The sequence below is a fragment of the Gekko japonicus genome, unplaced genomic scaffold (genome assembly GCF_001447785.1).
Source record: "Gekko japonicus isolate JY-2015 unplaced genomic scaffold, Gekko_japonicus_V1.1 scaffold46, whole genome shotgun sequence".
NCBI lineage: Eukaryota > Metazoa > Chordata > Lepidosauria > Squamata > Gekkonidae > Gekko > Gekko japonicus.
In genome coordinates this window covers 1,256,354-1,279,664 of record NW_015169173.1, presented here as the reverse complement: position 1 = coordinate 1,279,664, position 23,311 = coordinate 1,256,354, and the positions used below count along the sequence as shown (strand labels likewise).

The 23,311-nt window shown below is 46.7% G+C and overlaps 2 protein-coding genes across 5 annotated transcripts in view; one reads left to right on the top strand and one right to left on the bottom strand.

Annotated features, from left to right (window-relative positions):
* RNASEH2A (ribonuclease H2 subunit A) overlaps positions 1-13,307 on the bottom strand; it is a 17,011-nt gene extending 3,704 nt beyond the window's left edge. The window contains exons 1-7 of one of the 3 annotated variants that reach the window (XM_015415869.1): positions 13,168-13,307; positions 10,610-10,681; positions 10,301-10,427; positions 8,862-8,949; positions 8,641-8,778; positions 1,394-1,481; positions 779-902 (exon numbers count right to left, since the gene is read on the bottom strand). In XM_015415869.1, the coding sequence (XP_015271355.1) occupies positions 779-902; positions 1,394-1,481; positions 8,641-8,778; positions 8,862-8,949; positions 10,301-10,427; positions 10,610-10,676 (632 nt within the window). In that variant the 5' untranslated portion in view covers positions 10,677-10,681; positions 13,168-13,307. Of the gene's footprint in view, positions 1-778; positions 903-1,393; positions 1,482-8,640; positions 8,779-8,861; positions 8,950-10,300; positions 10,428-10,609; positions 10,682-11,602; positions 11,642-12,081; positions 12,209-13,167 lie in introns of those variants that run through there. The other 2 variants (XM_015415868.1, XM_015415870.1) reach the window with 2 other exon arrangements.
* A 151-nt stretch (positions 13,308-13,458) lies between these two features.
* Positions 13,459-23,311, top strand: part of PRDX2 (peroxiredoxin 2) — a 16,679-nt gene continuing 6,826 nt past the window's right edge. Inside the window, exons 1-2 of one of the 2 annotated variants that reach the window (XM_015415836.1) lie at positions 13,459-13,532; positions 23,038-23,143. In XM_015415836.1, the coding sequence (XP_015271322.1) occupies positions 23,041-23,143 (103 nt within the window). In that variant the 5' untranslated portion in view covers positions 13,459-13,532; positions 23,038-23,040. The remainder of the gene's footprint in view (positions 13,533-23,037; positions 23,144-23,311) is intronic. The other variant, XM_015415835.1, reaches the window with a different exon arrangement.

Genomic DNA, 23,311 nt, shown 5'->3' with positions numbered 1-23,311 from the left:
GAAGAGAGAGAAAACTTGTGAGGGAGGTTAGACTGTGTGTGACTAGTCCAAGGTCACCCAGCAAGCTTCCACAGTGAAGCAAAGATTCAAAGAGCCAGTTTGGTGTAGTGGTGAATTGTGCGGACTCTAATCTGGGAAAACCGGGCTTGATTCCCCACTCCTCCACTTGCACCTGGCTGGATGACCTTGGGCAAGCCATAGTTCTGATAAGAGCTGTTCTTGAAAAAGAGCAGTTTCTGTCAAGAGCTCTCTCAGCCCCACCTACCTCACAGGTGTGGGGAGGGGAAGGGAAAGGAGTTTGTAAGCCGCTCTGAGACACCTTTGGGTAGTGAAGGGCGGGGTGTAAATCCAATCTCTTCCTTCTCTTCTCCTTCAAACCTGGGTCTCCCAGATCCGAGACAGAAACTTTACCCACTATACCATGCTGGCTTAATTGAAGGAAAGGAATCTCACAGGTGAGCAGGTCTGCTGTGTGTCTTAAATCATTCTTCCCTTCTATTCCTCCCAGCTCCTCCACTTAAACAGAACCGAAAACTTTCAACCAGTCAATTTCTGGCCACCAGTTTTTTTCCTGCCTCTCTGTTTACTCACTGCCAGTCACACTGAGGACACCGTTGTGTCACACATTTTCTGCCCTGTAGCTCCCAGATTCAAATGGCTGCCTTGCAGAACATCTGCAAAACTATCTCTGAAAGGCAAGCTTCAGGGTCTCTTCACCCTCCAACCCAAAGCTGCATTAACTACTCCAAAGCCCCATCCTTCTTGCCTCCCCACCTACCAGTGAACAGGCACAGCTTTGTTCTCCAAGATGGTCTGAGCAGTACTCCAGCTGAATCGTACAAATTGTGGGTAACCAAAGACAGGGTCCAGACTTTGTGCGAGCCACTCTTTAGTCTTGGGATCTGAAAGGGGGGGGGGGAGATAGATAGCTTGGGATTCTGGGACATTAGCACTCACGGACATCCTTGCTTCCAAGAGCAGGTCTCAGTCAAGATTCTTAGGTTCCTTTTGTCATCCCTGGGAGGGAAATAGTGCTATGGGGGTAGCAGATGTCCCCAAGTTCTTGCATTTGCTTCGTTTGTATTTCTTACACATCACTTTATGTCCTCCTTGAACCCCATCTAAGCTTCAGGGACAGGAAGTGCTGTGCTGAGATAAAGGAGTCAACTCAGGGCATTTCCGTGGGAGCAGAGCAATGGGCAGAAGAGCCACCCACATCAACAGGGCTGATGGACAGCCGCGGAGAATATTTAGCAGCTGATAGCATGCAGTGAAAAGGGCCTATATTATGCTTTAAAAAACCCTTAACCCAAGAATAGAAGTATAACAAAACAGCTACAGCCAAGACAACAATTTACCCCTTCCCCAGCTAAACAGAAAGACTGAAGGTTACCATTGGGATAGCCAGAGCCATAATCCAATACAGCATCTTCCAGATCCTCCACAAATTTCCAGTTTTTTACAGCCCTGTCCCTTGCCACCTGCAGAACGTGAGAAATAAGACCATAAGAATTATCTTCCTGAATCAGCTAGATTCAAGTCTAGTAGCTCCTTAGAGACCAACAAAATTTTTTGGAGTATAAGCTTTCAAGAGTCAACGCTCCCTTCATCAGAGCTTCAACTCTTAAAAGCTTATACCCAAAATATCTTGTTGGTCTCCAAGGTTCTACTAGACTTGAATCGAGCTGTTCTACCACAGACTAACGCGGCTACTCTCTCAAACCAGCTTCCTGAATCAGACCATCACAGTCCAGTTTTCTGTCTCCATCGGGGCTAGCTTCTAGATACCTGTGGAAAACTGATGATGTGTCAGCAAGCTGCCATGGTGTTCTGTGTTACTTCTGTCTTTGTACAGTTGCTCACGAATAGCTGCTGCCTGACCTCTGCTGGGGGAGGCCTCTATTTAAGGAAGCACCTTGCCAGAGGCAGAGGAGACCAGCTGAGCTCTGAGCAGGAGCAGGAGAGAGAGCTGTGAGAGAGGTGAGTGGGTTTCTTTTACTTGCTTTCAGCTGAGAGAATTCAGCTAAGGATATTTTGTGGGAAAACTGTGTTTAGCAGTGTGTGGAAGCACTTAGAGTTCTTGCAGAGTCCTGGCTGATTGAGTGTGGGAGAGGAACGGGCATTGTTTGACTGGGATTGCCTGTAATTGAGAGGAAGTGGAAGGGGCATTGTTTTGCCTGTGATTGAGTGCCTGGGTGAATTTGAATTTGAATAGCTGCTGCCTGACCTCTGCTGGGGGAGGCCTCTATTTAAGGAAGCACCTTGCCAGAGGCAGAGGAGACCAGCTGAGCTCTGAGCAGGAGCAGGAGAGAGAGCTGTGAGAGAGGTGAGTGGGTTTCTTTTACTTGCTTTCAGCTGAGAGAATTCAGCTAAGGATATTTTGTGGGAAAACTGTGTTTAGCAGTGTGTGGAAGCACTTAGAGTTCTTGCAGAGTCCTGGCTGATTGAGTGTGGGAGAGGAACGGGCATTGTTTGACTGGGATTGCCTGTAATTGAGAGGAAGTGGAAGGGGCATTGTTTTGCCTGTGATTGAGTGCCTGGGTGAATTTGAATTTGAATAGCTGCTGCCTGACCTCTGCTGGGGGAGGCCTCTATTTAAGGAAGCACCTTGCCAGAGGCAGAGGAGACCAGCTGAGCTCTGAGCAGGAGCAGGAGAGAGAGCTGTGAGAGAGGTGAGTGGGTTTCTTTTACTTGCTTTCAGCTGAGAGAATTCAGCTAAGGATATTTTGTGGGAAAACTGTGTTTAGCAGTGTGTGGAAGCACTTAGAGTTCTTGCAGAGTCCTGGCTGATTGAGTGTGGGAGAGGAACGGGCATTGTTTGACTGGGATTGCCTGTAATTGAGAGGAAGTGGAAGGGGCATTGTTTTGCCTGTGATTGAGTGCCTGGGTGAATTTGAATTTGAATAGCTGCTGCCTGACCTCTGCTGGGGGAGGCCTCTATTTAAGGAAGCACCTTGCCAGAGGCAGAGGAGACCAGCTGAGCTCTGAGCAGGAGCAGGAGAGAGAGCTGTGAGAGAGGTGAGTGGGTTTCTTTTACTTGCTTTCAGCTGAGAGAATTCAGCTAAGGATATTTTGTGGGAAAACTGTGTTTAGCAGTGTGTGGAAGCACTTAGAGTTCTTGCAGAGTCCTGGCTGATTGAGTGTGGGAGAGGAACGGGCATTGTTTGACTGGGATTGCCTGTAATTGAGAGGAAGTGGAAGGGGCATTGTTTTGCCTGTGATTGAGTGCCTGGGTGAATTTGAATTTGAATAGCTGCTGCCTGACCTCTGCTGGGGGAGGCCTCTATTTAAGGAAGCACCTTGCCAGAGGCAGAGGAGACCAGCTGAGCTCTGAGCAGGAGCAGGAGAGAGAGCTGTGAGAGAGGTGAGTGGGTTTCTTTTACTTGCTTTCAGCTGAGAGAATTCAGCTAAGGATATTTTGTGGGAAAACTGTGTTTAGCAGTGTGTGGAAGCACTTAGAGTTCTTGCAGAGTCCTGGCTGATTGAGTGTGGGAGAGGAACGGGCATTGTTTGACTGGGATTGCCTGTAATTGAGAGGAAGTGGAAGGGGCATTGTTTTGCCTGTGATTGAGTGCCTGGGTGAATTTGAATTTGAATAGCTGCTGCCTGACCTCTGCTGGGGGAGGCCTCTATTTAAGGAAGCACCTTGCCAGAGGCAGAGGAGACCAGCTGAGCTCTGAGCAGGAGCAGGAGAGAGAGCTGTGAGAGAGGTGAGTGGGTTTCTTTTACTTGCTTTCAGCTGAGAGAATTCAGCTAAGGATATTTTGTGGGAAAACTGTGTTTAGCAGTGTGTGGAAGCACTTAGAGTTCTTGCAGAGTCCTGGCTGATTGAGTGTGGGAGAGGAACGGGCATTGTTTGACTGGGATTGCCTGTAATTGAGAGGAAGTGGAAGGGGCATTGTTTTGCCTGTGATTGAGTGCCTGGGTGAATTTGAATTTGAATAGCTGCTGCCTGACCTCTGCTGGGGGAGGCCTCTATTTAAGGAAGCACCTTGGCAGAGGCACGAGCCTCTGGCACGAGCCGAAGGGTGAGCTAAAGGGCTCTTTGCCTGTGGCTCTTAGCCTAGGGACTCTTAGACTAGGGGCGCTGTAAGAAGCCCAAAAAGAGCCAGAAAGACAAGGCCCTAGGCTCTTTGTCTTTCCCGTAAAATAATTTGACTTGATAACAAAACCCACATAAATACCAAGGGTTTAAAAGGGGGATTATATTTATTTATTTTAAAAGAATTATGAAGCCAGAATGCCAGCAGGGGGTTGGGGGCTATCCAGTGTTTTGCACGGAGTGTCACATGTATGACTATCTGCCCACTGGGCAGAAGTCTTGGGTGTGTCCTCGGTGCAAGGAGCTCCTGGTTCTCAGGGAACGTGTGTGCTCCCTTGAGGCCAAGGTGGCTGACCTGGAGAAGCAGAGACAGTCAGCTAGGCACACAGAAAAGACTCTCGGGGACTTGTTAGCTTCGTCCCACTCTGGATCTGGCAGCCCCGCTGCTGTCAGGGAGCATGAGGGTCTAGGGGAAACAGGGCACCATGCTGAGGATAAGGGGAATGTGCCCTCAGAAGGGACCTCTTCCCCAGCTGGTGAGCGGCTCTCCTTTTGCACCAAGGAACCATCCCTGAGCAGGGTGGGAGGGGGGCTCTTGGTAGTGGGTGATTCGATCCTTAGGCAGGTAGACAGCTGGGTGGCGAACCCGCGTACTGACCGTATGGTGACTTGCCTGCCTGGTGCGAAGGTAGCGGACATTACGCGTGTTTTAGATAGGCTGGTAGATAGTGCTGGGGAGGAGCCAGTGGTCGTGGTGCATGTCGGCACCAACGATGTGGGGAAATGCAGTCGTGAGGTCCTGGAGGAGAAATTTAGGCTGCTGGGCAGGAAACTTAGGTCCAGGACCTCCAAGGTAGCCTTCTCAGAAGTGTTACCTGTTCCACGCGCAGGGCCGGAGAGACAGGCAGAGATCAGGAGTCTCAATGCGTGGATGAGACGATGGTGTAGGGGGGAAGGGTTCAGGTTTGTTAGGCACTGGGATACTTTTTGGAACAAGAGGGAGCTGTACAGGCGAGACGGTCTCCACTTGTCCCGAGAAGGAACCAGGCTGCTGGCACTTAAAATCAAAAAGGTGGCAGAGCAGCTTTTAAACTGAATATTGGGGGAAAGCCGACAGGAGATGAAAAGTCTCTGGTTCGGGTTGGCTCATCTGAGAGAGGTGAGGGGGTACCGGTTGCTTTTCTACAGGGAGGTGGATTGAAATTGTCCACAGAGGCCATGGCTGGTGACATGGACTGCCGGACAACGACTCGAGATAGCAAGAGGAAGGATGCAGGCTTAACTTGTAAGGGAAATTACAGCTGTTTCTATACAAATGCTAGAAGTGTCCGAGGTAAAATCGGGGAGTTGGAGTGCTTGGTGTCGGAGGGAAAAATAGACATTGTGGGTATTTCTGAAACTTGGTGGGATGAGGAAAATCAGTGGGACACAGTGATTCCCGGTTATATATTATATCGGAAGGATAGGGGGGGAAGGGTTGGAGGTGGGGTAGCTCTGTATGTCAGAGAGGGTATAAAGTCTAGAAAGATTGAGAGGCTAAGTGAATTGGATTCGCTTCTGGAAGTTCTATGGGTTGAAATAGGGGGGCCAAAAGGAAACTTAACACTGGGAGTTTGTTATCGCCCACCAGATCAAAAGATAGAGGAGGATTATAAAATGATGAATGCCTTAAAGATAGCAACTAGACAAAAACACTGTGTAATAATAGGTGATTTTAACTACCCACACATTGATTGGGTCAATATGTGTTCTAGTCGGGAAAAAGAGATTGAGTTTCTAGACACTCTAAATGACTGTGCTATGGAGCAGATGGTCACGGAACCTACCAGGGGAGAGGCGATCCTTGATTTGGTCCTAAGTAACACTCAAGACCTGGTGAGAGATGTAAAAGTGATTGCACCGCTTGGAAACAGTGATCATAATGTTGTTGAGTTCATCATTTGTACAAATAGAGAATTGGCCAAAAAGACTCACACAACCATTTTTAACTTTAAAAGGGGTAATTTCTCTGATATGAGGGGACACGTGGGGAGGAAACTGAAAGGAAAAGTAGAAAGGGTCAAAACAATTGGGGAAGCTTGGGATCTATTTAAAACTACGATCCTAGAAGCTCAAAAAATATATATTCCGCAGGTTAGGAAAGGCACAAACAGGTATAGGAAAAAGCCTGCATGGTTAACAAACAGAGTAATGGAGGCTGTAAAAAGTAAAAAGAATTCCTTTAAGCAGTGGAAAGCTAGTCACAGTGAGGCTGATAAAACGGAACACAGGCTATGGCAAATAAAATGCAAGTCTGAGGTCAGGCAGGCAAAAAGGGAATATGAGGAGCATATAGCAAAAAACGTAAAAACCAACAATAAAACTTTCTTCAAATACATTAGAAACAGGAAACCAGCCAGGGAGGCAGTGGGGCCCTTGGACGACCAAGGGGTAAAAGGAGTATTGAAGGATGATAGGGAAATGGCTGAGAAGCTAAATGCATTTTTTGCCTCCGTCTTCACTGTGGAAGATGAGAAGTGCTTGCCCACTCCAGAACCACTGATTTCAGGAGGGGTGTTGGAAGACCTGAGTCAGATTGAGGTGATGAGAGAGGAGGTCCTAAAACTGATAGACAACTTAAAAACTGAAAAATCACCAGGCCCAGATGGCATACATCCGAGAGTTCTGAAAGAACTCAAATGTGAACTTGTAGATCTCCTGACAAAGATATGTAATCTTTCCTTAAAATCTGCCTCCATTCCTGAGGATTGGAAGGTAGCTAATGTCACTCCCATCTTTAAAAAGGGTTCCAGAGGAGATCCGGGAAATTACAGGCCAGTCAGTCTGACGTCGATACCGGGTAAATTGGTGGAAACCATTATTAAGGAAAGAATTAGTAGGCACATAGATGAACAAAACCTATTGAGGCAGACTCAGCACGGTTTCTGTAAGGGAAGATCTTGTCTCACTAACCTGTTAGTGTTCTTTGAGGGGGTGAACAAACATGTGGACAAGGGGGATCCAATAGATATTATTTACCTTGACTTCCAGAAAGCTTTTGATAAAGTTCCTCATCAAAGGCTCCTAAGTAAGCTCAAAAATCATGGGATAGAAGGACAAGTCCTTTTATGGATCAAAAACTGGCTAGTTCATAGAAAACAGAGAGTGAGTGTAGGTGGGCAATTTTCTCAGTGGAGGGTGGTAAGCAGTGGGGTACCGCAGGGATCAGTACTTGGTCCACTGCTTTTTAACTTGTTCATTAATGATTTGGAGATGGGAGTAAGCAGTGAAGTGGCTAAATTTGCGGATGATACAAAGTTGTTCAGGGTGGTGAAAACCAGTGAGGATTGTGAGGCACTCCAAGGGGATCTGTCAAGGATGGGCGAGTGGGCGTCAACATGGCAAATGGGGTTCAATGTGGCCAAGTGCAAGGTGATGCACATTGGAGCCAAAAATCCTAAATATAAATACACATTGATGGGGTCTGAACTGGCAGAGACTGAGCAAGAGAGAGATCTTGGAGTTGTAGTGGATAACTCACTGAAAATGTCGAGACAGTGTGTGACTGCAATAAAGAAGGCCAATGCTATGCTGGGGATTATTAGGAAGGGTATTGAAAACAGATCAGCCAATATAATAATGCCCCTATATAAATCAATGGTGAGACCTCATTTGGAATACTGTGTGCAGTTCTGGGCACCACACCTTAAAAAGGATATTATAGCTTTGGAAAAAGTGCAGAAAAGGGCAACTCGAATGATAAAAGGGTTGGAACACTTTCCCTATGAGGAAAGGTTAAAGCGCTTAGGGCTCTTTAGCTTGGAGAAAAGACGACTGAGGGGTGACATGATCGAGGTTTATAAGATTATGCATGGGAAAGAGCAGGTAAAGAAAGAGGTACTTTTCTCCCTTTCTCACAATACAAGAACTCGTGGGCACTCCATGAAACTGCAGAGCGGTCGGGTTAGAATGGATAAAAGGAAGTACTTCTTCACCCAAAGAGTGATTAACACTTGGAATTCACTGCCACAGGAAGTGGTGGGTGCTACAAGCATGGATGGCTTCAAAAGGGAATTAGATAAGCATATGGAGCAGAGGTCCATCAGTGGCTATTAGCCACAAGGTATAGCTAGGGGCTCTGGGGCAAGTGATGCTCTGTCTTCTTGGTGCTTGGGGGGGGTCAACAGTGGGAGGGCTTCTAATGTCCTGGCCCCACTGCTGGACCTCCTGATGGCACTGGTATTTCTGGCCACTGTGTGACACAGAGTGTTGGACTGGATGGGCCTTTGGCCTGATCCAACATTGGCGTCTCTTATGTTCTTATGTTCTTATGCTTGCCCTAACCGTTTGTAGTCAGTTCTAACAAAGAACGTGTTTGAGTATCTTCCAATGCTTTGAAATAAAATCTTGCTTTAAAACGTGGAGTTATTCTCGATGCTTGGGATCCCAACATGATGATGACAACAGCCATCCTCTAGTATTTACAGGTATTCTGTCTCTGGGCATGAAGCTTAGCTTAGCTGTTATGGCTAACTGAGCAACGTCAGTTTCACGATCAGGCAGAGCACCTTTTCAAATCCCCAAGCTGAGAACAAAGGTGTCCCAAGCCTGGCACTCACCTTGGCACAGATGCTGGCTGCACTGACAACGGGGAAGAGGGAGTCTGCCTTGGCTCTCACGGTGACCTCCAGTCCTGGGAACTGGCGTTTTAGCTTCTCTTGGTACTTCTCTGCTGGCCCCACTGTATCCACGAAGACCTGAAGGAGGAAGGAAACCTGTTGCGTTTAGATGAAATATTCTTGCTGCTTTTCACAGGTATGTACGTGCTGGGGTATCTCACCTCTGCAACCTGTACCCCCAAGTCCAATGCATGCTGGATCAGGCCAATGGCTGTGTCATGTGAAAGAGCGTTCAGGTTGTACTTCGCTCTGCAAGGAGAAGGAAGCAGCACTAACTCACAGACTTTAATTATCAAAAAGGGATGCTGGAAAAGGAGACGGAACTTATATCAGGACCTGGTTGTCCCAAGCAGAAACTGGAAGCCACCTTCCCAATCCACTTCAGCAGCAGCTTTACAGTGTGCACGGCAGAGCAGTAAGTATTCAAATTCCACACCCTTGGCAATTACATGATGGTTGGAGGTATGTTATGTCCCATAGCCAGTTGACAGAGGAAAGCAGAATGTACATCAGTAAGCACAGGTCTGAATAATGAAGGGGCATGAAGGAGCTGAAGGGAAACATACAGCCAACCAGTGTTCCCTCTAAGCTGAGTTAGTGTGAGTTAGCTCACAGTTTTTTAGCCTCTGGCTCACACATTTCTGTCTTAGCTCAGGAAGGATGGCTCCAGAGCAAACTAATCGATGCAGCAGCCAAGTTGCATGCTCACAACTTTAATGCCAGTCGCTCACAAAGTAGAATTTTTGCTCACAAGACTCCATAGCTTAGAGGGAACATTGCAGCCAACCTGCCTGTCATTTAAGTACGTTCAGCCCTGAGAGCCATCTAGACTTTCTGATAATCACCAGAATATGATGGGAGGCCTCAGCTCTCCAGGTTCCTTCTCTGTTCTGTTCTCAGATACAGACTGTCCACCGAGACTACACATGACAAGACACACCACATTGGCAATATTTCACAATGGCCCCAAAGGGCAGGTAATTGCAATGTGATCCTAAACTGCATTATCTTTGTCTAAAACCATTAACATCAATGGATTTTCAAAGGGTGTAACTCTGCTTAGGACTGCACTGTTAAGCTAGCAAGGTGGTCACCAGTACAGTGACATGTTTTCTCATTACAGGAATGAGCATGCAGGAGCCTCAAGCTTACATGTTCTCTTTCACAAACTGCTAAAAGCAAAACAAATAATAGTTTGTGATGTGGATGTAACCACACAATATGGTTTTCTGTGAAAGCAGAAGAGTTTCATTATCAAATTGCCCATGAAGGGAGAGGGTAGAGGAAGCACAAAAGCCCAATAATCCTCTCCCCCTGTTCCCCTAACAACATATTTATTTATTTGTCATATTTCTAGCCCGCCCGCCCTGCAAGCAGGCTCAGGGCGGCTCACATTATTTGTTTGTTATTAGATGCAACCTATGCCAATTGACCACTGCAGTCGTCTGTTCTGGAACCTGATCTACCTGGGATCCATTTCCAGGCAGATACAGAACAGGCCCAACACTCTGTTGCTTGGGGGGGAAACATTCATGTGACTGCACACAGTAGTTACTTATTCTTTCTAATGGCCAGACTGCTTTATCCCCACCCTGCTCACCGCTGCTGCATGCTAGTAGAGATAAAGTTGGGGGAGAGGATATGCAGGGCCCAACCGACATAATCCTTGGTTGCATTCAGTTGCTCAAAGAGTTGCTCCCGCTGAGCCTCTGTCAGTGTCTTGGAGTCTGAAAAGGAGAAAGAAGCAGGGGAAAACAAGCTCAGAGACATGGGGCTCAGAAGACGTGAAATGAGGCTATGTTCAGTAGAAACTCTTCCTCAGTGGAAGCAGAAGCAATTCCTGTCCAGATCTCACCTCATACTTTGCTACCACTCTATTACAATCCCAGCCAAGCACTTCCTTTTTTACCTGCAACTTTCAGGGTCTCTAGAACTCCCTGCTGGGCCATAGAACAGTAACATATTCCATATACCATAGGACCTGTGAAGAAAAGAAAACCCACTCAGTCTCAGTTTCCCAGCTACAGCATACAGATAATTCTGGCCCACCTTACAGATTTTCTCTAAAATCACTACATAATATGTGTGGGAGACCTTAAACACTCTCAATGCACAAAATAATATTATTACAGCAATAGCACAAAAATGACTTTTCAACAGGGGTTCTGTCATCAAAGATTCTCCTTCTCTAGCAGTGATCATAGCACCTTCACCTGAGCCCTCTTTGACAGATTCAGAGGTTGGGAGTCAGCAAGATACAGGTAATAAGGAAGATGACTAGATAGAATATCATCTCAGATCCAAATCTATCGTTAAAAAAAACTTATATTCTTCCTTGTTTTTACTGTAAGTTCAGAAATTTGCTAGGGGAAAAAAACAACTACAAGCCTTTGTGTTGGGTCCTGGGGACAAATAGTGTGGTATGAAGCACTGATAGAGAAGTTTTCATTTACATGAAAGGTTGACCATTGTCTTGATAAATTTGCAAAAATAGTCATCATTCTTGTCACATGATAATAGAAGTCCTGGTATTGTTAGGCCTACTTTAGAGTGATTTTTCCCCCCTCACAGATACTGTTGCCAGGAATGGGAAACCTCAATTGCCTTAAAGGCTCCCCCCCCTGTTTTAATGTAAAATTATGGTTCTATACATAGTGCCATATTTTAATATGATTTACTTATCAACAGATTAACAATTCTGTTTATTGGTTTACAGGTATAGCTTCCTAAGAAACTGTCGTAATTCATTTTTTGTGTTTAGATTTTTTTAAATCTTTGCTTTATCTAGAAAACTTTTAATTAAATAAAAAATGTAAGAGAAAGGCTTGGGGCACAGCTGCCAACTAGGGCTGGAGAAAAATGCCCTGTCTCTTTAACAGACACTTAATGGGATGATACATACCAGGTTATTTACTTCCATATCAAGAAAAAATTCAGATGCCTATTTCCACACGCTAAATTTCTATTAAAGGGGCAGGTCATTTTCCCCTAAATGTTGGCTGTCCTACAAGGGAGAGGCAAGACAGAAATCAGGGTGGGATAAATCACACATATTGGCATGGCAAGATTAAGGCACAAAACCAGACTGGTGACTATTATATTCCTGACATTTTTAATCTCTTTGCAATTGCTTTTTAACTCATGCTCACAAACATCACCACAGGTTATTCACTACCACTGCCATTTTAAAGATGAGCAACTTTGAGAAGGAGGATCCGTCCCAAGGCCACCCAGGGAAATTCATACACTGTCCTGTATAATAAGAAAGCACAATAAGAAGGATTCACAAGTGGGGCGATCGTTTTGCTGCTTTGGGGCTCCTCGATATCTAAAAAATGCCCCAACGATTCTCCCATTCCTTCACTATAAGCAAGCCCCTACCTAAAACCGGGCCCCTGCCTGCCTCATCAATGCCGAGGCTACAGGGCTCGGTCCGACAAATGGAAGGCACCGCTGACTCCAGCAAACAGTTCACCGAATTGTCCCGTTCGAACGCTCCCAAGTCCATATTCACGCGCGCTTCTGGGAAGCACCGGAAAAACACAGAGCAGGAAACAAGCACAGAAAGAGTCTTGCGTACATAGCCTTCTGGGAATTGTAGTTCGAGATAAGATAAGGGTCACAGCGCCGATGAGCAGCTGCCAGCTTGCATTCTAACCTGGGTTAAAAAATTGTTGGAGTGGAGATTCCGTCAATTATACTATGCTATGGCAAACAGAAAATATCCCTGGTTTCTGTTCCGAACTCTTGAAAAGTACTGGGAGAGAGCACTAGAAACACAGCTCCTGGTTCGGGATAATTTAAATTGGAGATGCTACAGATGAGTTTATAGCTGTAGCATAAAGCGCGTCGGAAGATACTGAACACGACACACCTACTTTAACATGGTTAGTCGTGCCAGTAATGAATACAGGAGTCTTGTGTTTTCACGCGGAATTGCCGTTTCTCCCTAGCAAAGCTCCCTTGCCGTTAACAGGCAGAAATCCAACAGGCATTTTTTCCCTGCAGTATGCAGATACAATATTGAATGGTACCTTCACCATCCCACCCTGTCATATAACTCGTAAACGCAGAGTACCAGACGGGGGTGGGAAACACGGGAGCTCAAGTTTTCATTCGGGAATCGAGTCCAGCATGTGCACGCTGTTAAAACAAGTTTGGGATATGGTTGCCAATAGTTCCCTCTAAGCTGAGTTGGTGTGAGCTAGCTCACAGATTTTTAGCCTCCGGCTCACACATTTTTGTCTTAGCTCAGGAAGGATGGCTCCAGAGCAGACTAATTTATGCAGCAGCCAAATCGCTCGCTCACAACTTTAATGCCAGTAGCTCGCAAAGTAGAATTTTTGCTCACAAGACTCCACAGCTTAGAGGGAACATTGGTTGCCATCTTTGTTTCTGGAACACGAGAATCCAGCGAGGAAGCCTTTCCCAGCGTAAGCATGGGAAAGAGATGGCGAGGAGTTCTACCTGTTGAATGAACAGCGGTGAAAGTCTCATCTGTGTATCCGTGGGAATGATGTGGGGTTTGTAGTCCTTGGTGGGAAGATGCATGTATAAGGCAGGTATTTTGGAGCTAAAATTCTTTGTTTCCACCTACCCCTCTCTGAGGCCAACGAGAGAGGGAAGGGGACACGCACATGCGTTCCTTTTTGCAGCGGCACAACCGGTCTTACGCGCTGCCTTCGCTCATCCTAGCCCTGCCCACTCCCAGCAGGCCGGCTATAAAGCGCGGCGGCTTCTTGTACTTGCGCCACGCCTCCTGCTCCGAGAACGGGCTGCTCTGCTTTGGGTTGCTGGTGGACCGTGGTGCGCGGACGAGTCGGTAGGGTCAGGTGGGCGTCCTTATGCGGGTTTCTGACTCCCCGAAGGCATGGTATTAAAGCTGCGGAAGGTTTGTGGTGGGTGGGACCCGAAGCGTTTGCTGCAGCTCGCTTCATGGGAATCGTGGTTCTGGAAGATGCGGCTCTTCTGCAGCGTGTGGTGCATAAAGGATTTTAGAGCGTAGTCTTTGAATTGGATGCCTTTAAAAACAAAATGTCTCCGAAATCCACTGAAAACCGGTGGAGGCTATTTTACCCCGGCGACGGTAGAACAAACGCTTCTGGTCGATTATCTCATGATCCGTTCTTAGCTGGTTTTTCTGCTTCTCTTGCAGGCCCTATGAATGCCTCCCATTGTGTTCCCCCCCCCTTAGTAGTAGGGCTCTCCTTTGTGTTCCAGATAACTGGGGGGAGGGAGTGGGAAAGTGAAGGTTGGTTTCTTGTTCGACAACTCCAGGGGTCGTCGTCGGCCTACTTTTTTTCTTTCTCTACATACCGTCGCACGTGCACACTACACCAGTCCACTCCTATCTTTTCTCAGTTCGAGCATCGCTTTTAGGCAAACAAACTCTAAACCAAAATTCGAAATCATGAGGTCCCATGATAGTAACATGCAAAAAAAGTGTTAACACTTTTAATAACAGTGTTAATAACAACAAGAAGAAGAGATTGGATTTATACCCTGCCCTTCACTTTGGGTCTCAGAAATGCTTACAATCTCGTTTCCCTTCCCCTCCCCACAACAGACACCCTGTGAGGTAGGTGGGGCTGAGAGAGCTCTGAGAGAACTGTGCCTGACCCAAGGTCACTCCAGCAGCTCTTAGTAAAGTAAGGTAAAGGTTTCCCTTTCTTGAAAACCAATCAAATCCAACTCTAGGGAGCAGTGCTCTTCTCTGTTTCCAGGTTGAAGAGCCAGCACTGTCTGAAGAGGTTTCCATGGCCATGTGACCAGCATGACTAAACGCCGAGGTGCATGGAATGCTGTTACCTTCCCACCGATGTGGTACCTATTTATCTGCTTGCAATTTCTTGCTTTCGAACTGCTAGGTTGGCAGGAGCTGGGGCAGAGACGGGAGCTCACTCCGTCACACGGCACTGGGGTCTCGAACTGCTGAACTACAGACCTTCTGGTTTGCAGCTCAGTATCTTAATCTCTGAGCTCTTAACCACTACACTAAACCACTACACCAAAAAGTGTTACTACAAACAAAAGTGTTAATATTGCCCAAAAATTGCAAAGGGGACTCCTTTAAAAAAGTGGGTCGATTCACAGCCAGGGAGAAACAGTGAGTATTAGGCCTGTAGCTACAGTGGGGCATCTCGGGGCAAGGCCCCCTGACTTACTGGCAAGACCCCACGACTTCCCATTCCGCTCAGGGCCCCTGAGTGGCAGCGGGTGCAGGGAAGGAGCCAGGTATTCCTGTGCAGCTGTCCAGCATAAGGGACCACATTAAATTACCTTTTACTGCTTAATTTGTTCCTTTGCCCCATTTTATGTAAAAGTAATGCTACATTGTGTGCATTTATTGTAAAGGGGGGAGAGATTTGGTGTGAGGACCCACCCATGGAAATGGGTTGAATTCACAAAAGAGAAAAGCACAATTGAACTGTTATGAGATATTCAGCATCATCCCTTGGTACACTTGAAATCCTTTACCTCAATATTGGCTGCCTTGCTGCATATCCCCGGGGGTCTGCCTGGATCTTCTAGGCAGGCTTCATCCCTGGCAACTCTCATTTCAGAAACTTAATCAAAGAGCCTGGCTCACCTAGGCAGGCTCCATTCCCCCTATTTTTGTTTCTTCGTTAAAAACAATGGACCAAGCTATACTATGTAGAGATCTGACTTGTTCTCTGGACGTCATCTTTATCATTGAGGCTACTGTGCCCCCCTCTCCAATCTGGCAGGGGGAGGGACAAACTGTCCTGGTACCATAGCCCTTATTCAGATGGGAGTAAGGCTGCTGTGGCTGTGTGTGAATATAACAGTGTTGTCCTTGCTTACAGCCATGCAGGGGAATGAGACCTGAAGATGGTAGAATGAAATGTGCCACTTCAGACTGCCAGATGATGAATTGTGGAAGATCACATTTTTTTAAATGCTTCCCTGTATTTAAAGCCCCCCTGCAGATAGAAAAAACAGGTTTTAACCCCTCTTTGCTTCTACTTCATGTAAGGCATTGAAACACGTTTCCTCATCCACTCAAACTCCTTCAAAGTTGAAGAGATCAAAGCACTTGGGCTCGAAAGCGACAGTGACAGCTATCTCCGAACCAGCTCCCTCCTCAAACCCGGTAGTGCCCACAACTCCTTCTTCAAACCTATCTGTTGATTTGCCTGCCCAACTGGTCTCGATACTATCTCCCTCTGTGCATTCAAACCCACCCACTGCTCCTTGATTCAGATGACTGCCCAGTTCCAACACAGGATTGAGGTGCCTCGACGTTGGCTCAGAGGCGTCGCTTCACTAGCAGAGACTGCTCCTACTCTCAGTCTCCTTGCTCTGCTAGCGATTGCTCACTGAGGCTCTATGGACAATGGGGAGATTCTGCTCGAGGCTTCTACTCAGGATTGCTGCATCCTTACCAAGACTCCCATGTCAGACCTCATCAGCATCATCGATCCCGATCACCTTGGAGGTACCAGTGACAACCAAGGGGACTGTGCCGATGACCACAGCCCCCCCCCCCACGGTGCCGAGCACCCTACCTCAGGACCTGGGTGATGAGTTGGACCTTTTCCCACTGGGGCCAGTGGAGGGAATAAGGCCACATGGGACTACGACCCTCCATGGCCCGCGATGGGGCAAGTTTAAGGCAGACACCCAGGAGACGTGGATGCTTACTCTGGGGCCGCACCGAGGGAGCCGCTATGACCAACCTCGCGGGCCGCAGCCCTGACAGGAGGGAGAGCCAATGCATTGTGGGCCGGGCGAAGACGAGGATTTCGTGGGCCTCCATTTGGAATTACTGGAAAGGTCCTGTGGGGACATGATGAAACGAGTGGAAGCAGATGTTACCACAGGTAACAGCAGATGGAAGAGTACTGCATCTAGCAAGTGCAAATGCTCGGCGCAATTGTGGAGCGTGAAGGGCTGATAAGTACGAAGGCAGATGGCCAATAGTTGGAAGGATTCCGAAATTCAAGGGGGAGAAGGCTTTGTTTGCATCGCTGACTAGTTTTTGCATTTCTATATCCAGGATTCTACGTTTAATTAACTGATATGCATTTGTGAAAGATAACATATACAGAGAATCCATGGATAGACCCATTGTAATTATTTTCTTCACTATGTAAGCATTCCATTTAGACGAGGTAGATTCAGACAGCATTTGGTATATGTAGCTCCCCTTGTCGGCAGTGTAGTGCATACTTGGCCGGTATTTGATTGATATAAGCCATTCCCTTGTTTCTATCATGTCAAGGCCTGCTTCTAAACAGAGAGCTGCGTATGGAATGCAGCGTGGCAGACCTGTGATTTTCCTTGCAAATTTGGATTGAACGCTTTCAAGTCTGATCTCAAGGGCACTTATCCATATTGGGATGCCATACAATAGCTGCGGGATCACTTTGGCCTTAAAAACTTTTAAGGCAGCTGGAACGAACTGGTTGCCTCTATTAAAGAAGAATGAGAAGTTTATCACTAACTGGGGCCATCTGTTTTCCACCAAAGAGAGGCGCGTGGACTACATCGCCTCGTGTCTCTGTGATAAGGCAGTGGACTGGTATGTGAGCCTTCATAATTTGGAGGGCCCCAAACTCGAGTGAGTGGACGAATTCATGTGGGCTCTCCGTGCGCAGTAAGAGGACCCGAATGCTAGTGAACACGCGCGTGCCTACTTGTGCACCTTTAAGCAAGGTAAGAAGATGGTGCGTGAATACACCGAGGCATTTAGAAAGCAAGCCATGAAGATCCAGGGCTTGTCAGATGGCGTGATGATTGAGCAGTACCAGCTAGGTCTGCACCCTGAGATTCGCAATACAGTCCTGCGTAGTGTTCAACTGGTGTCCCTCCATGCCTGGATGCGAGAAGTGGCCGACGCGGAGAACCGCCTGAGGACCATCCGCATAGACAACGCAGCCACCCTGGGAAAGGTCAGAAAGCCAGCGGTCAAACCCAAGACCCCTAAACCCAAAGAGGGCTTGCGGGACCAGCGCATGAAGCAAGGTTTGTGCCTGAGATGTGGCGAAGCGGGTCGCTTCACCGCCACCTGCCTGGGAGGGGAAGCCCCGACGGTACCCAGGAAGGAGCCAGAGAAGAAGCGGGTGGACACCCCAGCACGGAAGAGTGTGGCCCGGTCGAAGTTCCAACAGGCGCTGCAAGATGTATTTCCTGCGGAGGAGCTACTCATGAGTAGCAATGAAGAAGACGAGCCAGCGGGAAAAGGGCAGGACCTGTTGTGAGCGGTGCAGAGCAGCAGGTCCCTACTCCCGAGGCGCCTATGATGGTGAGCAGTTCTCCCCCTCTCTTCTTTGTGACTGTGACTACAGAGACTCTCCCACTTCAACTTCCTGGAGCTTCTAGCCGTCTGCAAGGCGTTGATTTCTTTCAAACCAATAGTGGAAGGCAAGGTAGTTCAGATTGCCACAGACAACGTAGCCACTATGTTTTACATCCAGAAGCAAGGGGGGACGGCCTCACCAGCCTTATGCAATTTAGCAGTAACTCTATGGACTTGGTGCATTCGCCACCGGGTCTCCCTAACAGCGATTCATGCCCCAGGGCCTCTGAGCATTCAAGTGGATGTGCTCGGTCGAGCACGAATGGTCGCTGAACACAGCTTACCTCATCTCAGTTTTCCAGAAGTTTGGTCATCCAGACTTGGATGCTTTCACCACAAAACTCAACACAAAGTGTTCCCTCTTCTATGCCAGGGGACCTCCAACTCATGGTTCTCTGGGAGATGCATTTCTACACCACTTCTTTTACATGATCTCTGTCATTTCCCCTGATTCTCAGGGTCCTTCAGAAGATTGTGGCCAATGGCACATCTTGCAAGGCAGCCATGGTTTCCTCTTCTACTGCAACTGTCATGCCCATGGTTTCCTCTTCTACTGCAACTGTCATGCGGCTGGTACATCCACCTCCCAAACAGACCAGATCTCCTGTCCCAGGAGGACGGCAAAGTGCTCCATGCCGACCCTCATTTTTTCAAACTTACTGCTCAGAGGATCCTGCCATGATGTTTACTCAACAAGTCAGGGATATTTTGCTGAATGCAAGAAAACAATCTACTCGGCGTTCATACACATGAAAGTTCTGGATAGGTAAAAACAGAGAGCCCGAAGGACATCCAGTGTATGCAGGGTAAAGCCGTTTCTTCACAACATTTGTCAAGATGAATTTCTACAGCTACTGCCTTCTGTTACCGACTGGCTGGCGTCAACTTACCTTCTTTACCTAAGGCACATTCCACCAGAGCTGTGGTGGTGTCCTCTGCCTTCCTGTCAGGTGTTACTGGAAGACATCTGTGCAGCTGCTACCTGGTTATCTTCACTGACTTTTGCACATCACTATGCTCTGGATGTGAAAGGCCGCAAGTATGCCGCTTTTGGAAGGGCAGTTCTTGAATCTATTTTCCATTCGAATTATTGTTCCTTTCGTTTTGGTTTTAAAAAAAAACAATTTGAAAGAAGGATGTCTATAAGTGCATCAGTATATATCTGTAGTTTGCAGATCTACAGTTTCTGGAGTAAATGTTTTGTTATCCTTTTTCTGGTTTCTCCTGTGTCTTTCTTGTCTCTGGATATACCTTATGGGGTTACATACGCTGCCAGCACCCACCGTCCTAGTGATGGTAGTTTGTCAGTCACCCAGTGTGTGGCCTGCACAGAGACCACGAAGAAGACAAGCAGGTTGCTTACTGTAACAAATGATCTTCGAGTGGTCATCTGTGCAGTCACACATGCCCACCCAGCCTTCCCCACTGTTGGCATCTCTCTGTCAATTGATTTATGTTGCTGAGACTTACCGGCAGTGTGTGGAAGGAACTGAGTGGGAGGCAGAGTTTTCCTTAGCTCCAGGTATATGCAGTGTATGCCTGCTCCCCAGAGCTCAGGAAAAGCCCACCAAAAGGAGAGCTGTATAGGAGCTCTACAAAATTTCCTGAAGAAATTCAGTGTAGGCGCAGAACCCAGTGTGTGACTGCACAGATGACCACTCGAAGATCATCAGTTACAGGTAAGCAACCTGTTTTTATATTTCAGTAAATGTTGCATCTACATCACTATGCCCACACATACTCCCCATTTAAATGTCTTATGCCAGAAGACAGGGGGAACCTTGAGTGAATTGTGAATGTGTCTTCATTTTTGCAAAGCTTTAACAAAGCCTAGGGTGAATGGGTGTTCAGGTAAAACTGTGAAATTGCTGTAAAGAAAGCTGATATTGGGGAAGAAACTGCATCAGACCATTGTTTGCAACAGTTAAGGGAAAGCTAATGTGTCTAATGAAACACAACCTCTTGCCCAAAGAAATGGAAAAATGAAGTTTAAATGGTGGCAGATCACTGTGCTAAACCTTTCTTTCCAATGGCCCTTGTGGAGATGCCCCCCCGGGAGAAACAAACCCCATTATAAGATAATGGAAATAGCCTTTTTAAAAAGTAAACCATTAAACAACTTGCTAGTTTGCTTGTACTTCTACTTAAGGCTCTTTTTTCTGTATAAAGTTAATTAAGTGCTATTTAAAACTGTGGGTAGTAGCAAGGATATTAATGATGTGCTCTGGGTGATCTGTACTGGGTTGTTTTATTTTTTGTAAAACAAAAAAGGACTGCTTGCACCCAGAAACTGTATGATTCAGCACAGAAATTCCACTATAGGGCTACTTGATGTAGCACTTCCCATGGATTGCTTTTGGTCAACAGATTATATTCCATAGCTCATTTGACTGACTCTCATGTGACTGGGGATTTATGCAGGGTCAAAGGAGGCTGCTTTTTCTTTTTCCTGGGAAGAAATCTCTTACCAGCTTTTTCAGCTTCTAGTTAAGGTTGGCATGGGGGAAAAGCTCTATGATCAGATGGCCAGATGCAAATCTATCTCCTGACAAAAGGAAGAGAAAAATCGGATAGGCAGCTACAGCTAATTGAGCAGTAGCTCTGCTTCTGATCCTATATTTTCTAGGATCAAAAACTTTGTATTTTGCTTACAGACCCAGCAACATTTAGGCGAAAAACCTGTACCTTGGAACATGTCCAGAAAACATAAAATCTGTTAATAAGGAGCCACACCTCCAGCAGAAGCCTAAGGGAGTTGTATGTATAAAAGCTGGTTGGAAGATATTATTGGGGGGGGGGGTGGCCCTACAGAAACTATGGAACTGCACAACCTCAGATCCCCAAGAGCCAGTTTGTTGTAGTGCTTAAGAGCAGCAGACTCTAATCTGAAGAACTGGGTTTGATTCCCCACTCCTCCACATGCAGCCAGCTGGGTAACCTTGGGTCAGTCACAGTTCTCTCAAAGCTGTTCTCTCAAGAGCAGTTCTCTCAGAGCTCTCTCAGCCCCATCTACCTCACAGGGTGTCTGTTGTAGGGTTTTTTTTTAAAGGAAGGGAAGGAGAGTGAAGGACAGGGTAAAAATCCAACTCTCCTTCACCTCCTCACATATTTTAGTAGAGCATCATCTAAATCTGGTAACAGATTAATATATATTTAGCAATGGTTCCAGATGCCTGACCAGTACTTAGAATTCAAAAATGTTTGGGTTTCCTTTAATAAATTGCTCATTACAACTCTAATTTGAAAACACAAGGGCCTTGTTCCATCTGTTTTGTGAACAATTTCAACACAAGTGAAGACCAGCTCTTGTTCTAACAATACCTGTACAGTATCTAATTAACTGACTTTGCAAACCCTATAGACAAAAAGAAAAAATTATTATAGGAAACAGATGTCATGGACTGGAAGACAGTACAGGTTGCATGAAGCAGAATTTATTAATTAGCATATTTTAATCCCAGTTTTTTAAACCAAACTGCATCTTTCCGTTTCTGTCCTTTGCTTAATGAGGTTTCCAAAAATATTTTATTGCATGTAAGCCCCTCTTTTATAGCAATGAATCTAGCTGCTTTTGTGTACCATTTTAGGAAATGGCATTTATCATATTCCAGGGGTCACCAGCAGTGTTCCCTCTAAGCTGAGTTTGTGTGAGCCAGCTCACAGTTTTTTAGCCTCCGGCTCACACATTTTTATCTTAGCTCAGGAAGGATGGCTCCAGAGCAAACTAATTTATGCAGTGGCCAAATCACTCACTCACAACTTTAATGCCAGTCACTCACCAAGTAGAATTTTTGCTCACAAGACTCCACAGTTTAGAGGGAACATTGGTCCCCAGTGTGGTGCCCATGGGTGATGTGGTGCCCATGGGTGACATGTAGGGTTGCCAAGTCCTTACCGTAGGTATAGCGGAGGAGTCCAGTGCTGCTCCGAGAGTTCATGCGCGCGCGTGCCGCAATTACATCACCAGGAAGTGATGCAACCATGTCGGGCATGCTGGGGGCGGGGCCACAATCATCCAAGGGAAAACCATAGAGTTTTCCCTCGGATGACCGCAGCCTTGCCCCCAACGCGACTGCGTCATTCTGGGTGATGTGCTGACGCCGGGCATGTCGCGTGCTTTGGGGGTGGGGTTCCACCCGGGGCACGATCCGCCAGTGGCGGGTAACGGACCTCTTGGGCGGGGATTTCCCTGCCCCCTGGGGGGACTTGGCAAGCCTAGTGACATGGTGCCCACCAACACCTTTTCTGATGCCTTCCAAGTGCTTTTAGAAAGTGGGTAAGGCCAGGTTTGCCTAGCAAGGCTTCTGATTGGCCAGTGTAGATTTGACTAGTTGTACAGATTTTTTAAAATGTTGCTTTGGCAGCAGCTACCCCCACAGCACAAGTACCTTCACTGTGTGACTGAAGGTAAGCAGTGGCAGCCATTTTGTGGTTCAGCTCACCATATTGTGTTAGAATTCCAGTGGTACCTGCTGGCTCAAAAAGGTTGGAGACCCTTGGCATATTCCATAGTGGTAGCTCAACGGCTAATATACTTAGTTCATTTTTTACTCTGCCCTTCTTCCAGGGAATTCAATGTAACATACATTATTCTCTCCTCCTCCATTTTCTCCTCAGAACAAATCTGTAAGGTAAGCTGAAAGAGGTTCATTGGCTCATGGTCACCAAGTGAACTTCACAGCAGAGTGGGGGTTTGAACTTGAGTCTCGAACCACTGTACCATGCTGGCTCTAGTATTAGTCACTGAGGAAGGCAGGCGTTGAAATGTGTTTGGTCTTTGCTTTGTAAATGGGTATTTTGTATTTATTTATACATGTACACTATTTTTACTATTCCTGCCTTTGAAATGTATATAAGATTTGGGTGGTGATCAAATCCATAAGGTCAGGAACTCGTTTCAGCGTCTTTTTACATTATATTTCAATAATTTTGAATTTATATATGGTATGGTTTCTCTGCAATTCTTTGTTTCTTGGCTCTAGTAGCCCTGCTAAACATTATGTTCGATGTTTCAGAAAATGTCTTCTGGTAATGCTCATATTGGGAAGCCAGCTCCAAACTTCAGTGCCACAGCAGTGGTGGATGGAGCCTTCAAGGAAATAAAGTTGTCAGACTACAAAGGTAAAAAGCTGCTGTTGCTTCCTGTTGTCGAACAGCATGTTCTCTGTCATTTCATTATATGCTGCCTTGAACTTGTAGAAAGACTAGATGTAAATGTAGGGGCTGCCCTGCTCCATGTCAGAGAAGGAACAAAGGCTGGGGTAGGGATATGAAAGCCCTGCGGGGGGG